The 6000-nt window shown below is 57.9% G+C and overlaps 1 protein-coding gene across 1 annotated transcript in view; it reads right to left on the reverse strand.

The window, feature by feature from the left end:
* The window catches only part of LOC117221471 (uncharacterized), a 25081-nt gene extending 19346 nt beyond the window's left edge, over nt 1-5735 (reverse strand). Inside the window, exon 1 of the mRNA XM_076523319.1 lies at nt 3463-5735. Within this exon, the coding sequence (XP_076379434.1) occupies nt 3463-3628 (166 nt within the window). The 5' untranslated portion in view covers nt 3629-5735. The remainder of the gene's footprint in view (nt 1-3462) is intronic.
* Between the last annotated feature and the right edge of the window lie 265 nt (nt 5736-6000).

A 6000-nucleotide genomic window follows, 5' to 3' on the forward strand; every position in this document is an offset into this window, starting at 1 on the left:
TTCGTCGGACCGTCCTCCGCTCGGCCGCCATCTTGGCGGAATTCGGCGAGTCGTCGCGCACGCGAACTAGCCCGAATTTCTCGGATGCGACGCAAAAACGGGCCGTTTAATTATCGTTCGTAACGCGACCGGGAAGTCGCGGTGGTTCCGGTCGCGATGAAATTCAAAGTCTGGCTGTAGTTTCGTGTACGATCGCGTCCCGGTTTCCGCGGGGGCCGGGGCGGCGCGGCTCGGCTCGGCGCCGCGCGACGATAGAAGCGTGCCCCGGCATTGTAACGAGTCTTAAGTGCGGTCGTTGCGGCTCCATTAACGTCTCCGGGGCAAGTTTCGCATGACACTTTCCTCCCATTCACTCGATTATGAACACGAACCGTAAACCGAGCCGAACAAAACGAGGACGCCGCGCCGAAGCGAGACGCCGCTCGTCGACGCCATCCGACGACGATCCGGACAATTAATGCAGTTTTCGTTACGAGGAGCGACGCGTTATCGCAAATTATGTAACGGCACCGCGTGGAATCGCGACTCGCGAGCATCGCGACCGCTTCCGCGTCTTCCGGAGCCGACCGAACGCTACGAAACCCCGAGCTCGGGAAATCCACGCGCCGCGTAGTTCGCGATTCGCGTGTACCGTGTACACGTGTTTTTTGGCACGAACCCGGGGTCCCTTATCGCGATGGTTGTCGACCAGCGTCGCCGTTACACCGGGAGGGAAAAATTCGATTCTCGACAGCGGTGCTCGGGATTCTCGAAATTTTATCGTTGCGACTTAGGATCGTCTCGCGAATCGCGTTTATTCGGATCGACTATTTTCGATCGGGCAATCGTTCGCAGAAGACATTCTAGATTCCAAAATCTTTTCCAGGGCGCTGAAATTATCGACGACAAAATGCGCAACGATGGCAATAAACGAAATAGACGGTTCGAATTGGAAAAAAAAAACGAAGCGGCGAATGCGCGAGCAGGGTAAACAACGATCTTTCGCGAAGCCTCTAGAGCAAATTCGAACGTTCTCGTCGAACTCTACAGCATCGCGCGACGTTTCTTTATACGCGTCGCGCGCCTAGGACGCGGCAACATCGATTACCCGGTATCCAGAGGAAAACAGAAGGAACGCCGATACGCTCGAAGCTGTACGATCGCATTTTACGTTCGACTCGTGTTCGCGGCGCGACGGTAAAGTCGGCGATATTATCGTCTCGAGGATCGCGTCGCGTCGGCGCGAAAAGTTGTCGGCGGCGCGGTTCGACGCTCGCGACTCGAGAAGGGTCGTTTCGGTGTTTCGGGGGACATTGGATACGCGTCGGTACACGGACGTTCTTCTCGACCGCGACGGAAGCCGCGACGGAAGCCGCGGCAACGCGAGTCGACGACGAAACCCGCGGCCGCGATATACGACCGCCGCGGTCGCCCCGCGCCGGCCGAATCGATACCGCGGGCCTTTAGAGCGAACAGCAACATTCGCATTAATTGGACGTAATAGCCGCAGCCAAAATATCGATTGCCATTCTCCTTTTCGCGTTCTCGACGACGCGACGACGGCCGCGGCCGCTCGCCCCTAACCGCGACGAAGCGGCACGGTTACCTCGACGCTCTCTCTCTACTCTAGAATTCTAGATTATTCCGTGCGAGGAATGGCGCCGTCTCTAGCGTATACGTCGATACGCGCCTCGCGGTGCCGGCGGAACGGATCGCAACTTTTCGAGGAATCCGATTCGCTGGAACTGCTCGGCCCGCTGTCGGGGAACGCCGTCCGTTTCGACGCTGCCCCGCTGTCGCGGATTTTTCGCAATTTGCTCGTAGCGCGCGAGGTTTCATCGAGTATTCGCGGTTTCAACGGCGGATCGTAGAACGCGTTCGCTGCGCGTATTCGCTACGCTTGTTGCACGCGTCGTGCCGACAGGTGCGTACAGCACGCTCTAACGGAGAGAGAGGTTCGTCGAACGATCTCTCGTAGAAAGATTTAACCGATCGCAGCGATCGCGAGAGAACGTTCGAAACGAATCGTACGGTTTCGACGTTGATTCGTCAACGGCGCGAGAGATTTTCAAAATTTTCCGAAATTTTGGAATACGATCTTTCGTAATTTCTACGGTATCGAAAGGCGCGTCCGTGATTCGTCGCTTCTTGGATTTTCACGAAACGTTTCAACCGATGTTTCGAAAACGAGGTCCGCCGGTTCTTTCGTCGTCGATGCGCCGTCTAAACGGGAAAAAGAATCACGTGCTCGTTCGACGCGTTTAATATTCCCTTCTACCGAAGCAATTAATTGGGAATAGCTTCGCAGCAGCGACGCAGCGAACGCGGCAACGCGATAAAAGGTCGCGTAAATTTTTAAGCGGTCGGACCGATACTCCGATGCTCCGCTCGATAAAATATGGACCGATCGAAAGCACGATCGTTTCTATCCTTTGCGCAGGTTTCGACGATCGTTCCACGAACGATCTTTTTTTCGATCGTAGCAGATTCGGCGTGGAACAATGCCGAAGAAAACGAGGGCAGCACGGCTCCTTAACCGTGCACGCGGTCGCGTCACGGACGACGCGGGAATATTTCGAAGCAGCCGGCCCCCGATGGCTTCGAAGAGCCACGAGAGGGATGGAATTTAATCGACGGATAAAACGGCGACGTCGCCGATACGTCGGGACCGAACGTTTTCGTACGTTGATACGAAATACACGGTATGCGCAATCACGCGCAATCGGATGCAATCGAAGCGGAGAAACCTCCGATATCGAATAACGTCGCCGCGCCGCGCCGCGCGACGTTGGTCGAAATTTATAAGCGATCGCCGTCGACGGTGTATCTCGTTCCTTGCTAATTGCGGGCGACGATATCGACGCTCGATCGACCGTAATCGACGATTTACCTCACTCGCCGCTGCTCGCGTTAAAATTTATACGATCGCGAATCGCCTCGATTCGAATCGGATCGGATGGCGTTCCAATCGGATGGCACGAGTAAAAGGAACACGATCTTCTGTAAATCGTTGCGGGCGGTCGTAAGTCGAAACAGAGATTCGTGAAACCGTATGAAAATTTGAGAACGCGTGGACCGTGTACACGCGGCTCCGCGCATTCGTCGCGAAGCGTGGCTATCTTTCGATATTTCTACAGCACGAAAACTATAACAGATTCGAGAGAATAAAACGAATCCAGCTGTCTATTATAAAACGCGTTCTCTCCCTCGAGGTCTGCGAGTTACGAAACGAACCGCGTCGTCTTCGAACATCGAACTTCAAAGACGCTGTTAGCCATCCCCAAAGATTCCCAATTATCGAATCTCACGAATCCCCGGATCGAAAACCGGCATTCTCGAGTTCCCTCGTAAACGGACGAAGCGCGCGCGGCCACGATCGAGGATCGGGAAGCTCCCCGCTCGACGTCTCCTCGGAACCGAGGATCGATCTGCTCGTGGCAACGATCGAAGCACGCGAAGCGGCGGTACGGCCGATTCTCGTACCTTGAGCAACAGGGGGTGCGACGGTCCCTTCTATGGGCGAGACCGGTATCTGCATGGCGGTCGGCGATGGCGTGCTCCTGCCGCGACCCCAGCTCTCGAATCCTCTGGCAACGCTGCTGACATACTTGTTGCACAGGGCCTTCTTCACCATGTAACACCGCGGCATCTTGGCTGCTGCTTCGGCCGTTGTCCCGGGCCGATCGGTTCGAAACGATCTCTCTCTCTCTCTCGGAATCACCGGGAAAATCGAAAGAGGCTAGGGTGGTCGTCGATCGCGCGCGGTTCTCCCGTTGGCCGGCGTTCGCGAGCCACCGGGCGCATCGGTTCGAAGGGATCCCGGAGCGTCGACGATCGAGCCTCTGTCTAGCGACCGATCGGAATCCGAGAGAACGGCTCGCCGACGAGACACCGGGTATACGGCGGGGACGGCGCGGACAGCTTCGGGCCGCGATCGTCTTTTCCTCGACTGGCCGTTCGAGCCAAAATGTCGTCCCGCGGCGGTCTCTCCGCGGAGGCCGCCGGGATCGCGACGCCGCGACGCCGCGACGCCTTTCGCGATCTTCGATCGACGACTCAGCCGATCCTGTTCGCGCGTCGCATCCTCCTCTTTCGAGTTTTATCGAGGCGAGTTCTCTTCGTTCTCCGATTCGTCTCCCGTCGATCGAGCCGGCTCGAACGATCCGATCTCGCGGTAGTAGATCGTCCGGCGGAAACGGCTGTCGTCGTCGGCGGCGTCCGACGAGGAATCGCGGGCCCTCTATCGATATCGACGTCGACGTCGATCTCCTCTCGGGTCCTCCGGGTAATCGGAAACGTCCTCGTCCCGACCTCGTAGGTTATACGCGAGCCGACGCGTCGCGAGCGGCGGTATTTTAATTCTAGATGTCGTTGCACGATCGCTGAACAGGCGGATGCTATCCCCTGTGCAGCTTCTCCCCGTGTCCTCTCCCTCCCTCCTCTAACTCTCTCTCTCTCTCTCTCTCTTTATATATATCGCTCTTCCTTTCTCTCTCTTTCCCTCCTTCTATTTTTCTCGGTGTACGTGGAATCGACTCCTATGTACACGCGTGTATATACATCTATAGAGCTGTGTATACGGTTCGTATTAAAATATTTTTCGGCGAAGCGTCCGGCTCGCGAATCAGCGGCTGACGTCGATCCAGCGAACAGCTCCTTCTTCTCCTCCTCCTTCTTCTTCCTCTTTTTATTCGTCTCCTCTCTATTCGTCTTGGTTCTCTAGCTTCCGCGTTTACCTTGTTTGTAGTATTGCTTTCGTTGTATTCACGGGTGGAAGATTACGTCATGACGACCCTAAGCTAGCTACTGCCCTGTGTTCCTCTCGGGATCGGTCGGCCTCTCTTTTCGCGGCATCCTCGGGCGAGTTCGCGTCGCTCGAAAGCTCCCACTCTACGGCTATACGCTACGCGGTATGTATACGTCTAGGAAATTTATATTCGTATGTACAAACGCCGGGCTCGGCTATTTACACGCTCCTGCGTTCGTCCGTTCGACGCGAAAATTGCGAAAAGTGCGAAAAGTGCGAAAAGTCCTCGGCAACGGAATCGAGTCTCTACGCCGCGGTGTCGCGGGTCCGCGCAACTGCACGCCCGCGCGTCCGCTCCGAGAGGCTGTGCTTCTACTCGGCCGGTTTGTCCGAGCGACGTCTCGTTCCAGCAGCGCGGCCGTCCTCCGGCACCGGGATCGTCGGGCGTGTCCTTCTCCTCATCTCGCGATCAGTCTCGCTCGCTCGGACACCGGCGCCGACCGGCGCCGATCGGCGCCAACCTTCGCGCCTCGCGCCGATGTATCCCCGGCTTCCCCGATTTCTCCGATTTCGCCCGAGTCGTCGAAGTCGTCGTCGTCGTCGTCGTCGTCGTCGTCGTCGAACCTGCTCGTCGAAGCCTAGAGACCCTGTCCAGATTCGCTCCTCGTCCTCATCCTCATCCTGGGGTTCAGAGTCGGGCAGCTCGGGTTCCGATGATAAAACTGCCAGTGCCTGCGCGCATAGCGTCTCATCGAGTCCCAGAGGAGGGTCCGCCGCGACAGGAGTCGTTATCGGTGCTCGGCGAGCCGGCGCCGGGGTCCGGAAGCCGCGGCGTCGTTCGCCGGGGCTGGCCGGTTCCTTTTCGAAAAGTCGCCGGTCTCCGTCGTCGAGGCGGGCGCGGGTGTGCCTTTTGCAGGGACGAGCAACAAGTTGGACAACAGGTCCGCGATGTTTGTGTATCCGTAGGTGCGCGCTGTCGCCTTACGCGTGTTCGTCGATCGCGTATCACGCCCTCCCCCTTTTCCGGGTCCTCTTCGGGGGCGTCTTGCGGCGTCGTTCGCCGCACCTGCACCCCCCTGGTTTTCGGGGTTCGTCGCGAGGGGAGGGGGTCCGGCGAGGAGAGCGCGGAGAGCGAGGAGAGCGAGGAGAGCCGGGAGAGCGAGGAGAGCGAGGAGCGCGAGGAGAGCGAGGAGGACGCCGGTGGTGGGTCGTAGTGTGCCGCGGCGCGCGAGGAGGCTACAACCCTGCCCTCGTGCGGCTGTTCCTCGGCCTCC

The sequence above is a fragment of the Megalopta genalis genome, chromosome 1 (genome assembly GCF_051020955.1).
Source record: "Megalopta genalis isolate 19385.01 chromosome 1, iyMegGena1_principal, whole genome shotgun sequence".
In the NCBI taxonomy this organism is placed as follows: domain Eukaryota; kingdom Metazoa; phylum Arthropoda; class Insecta; order Hymenoptera; family Halictidae; genus Megalopta; species Megalopta genalis.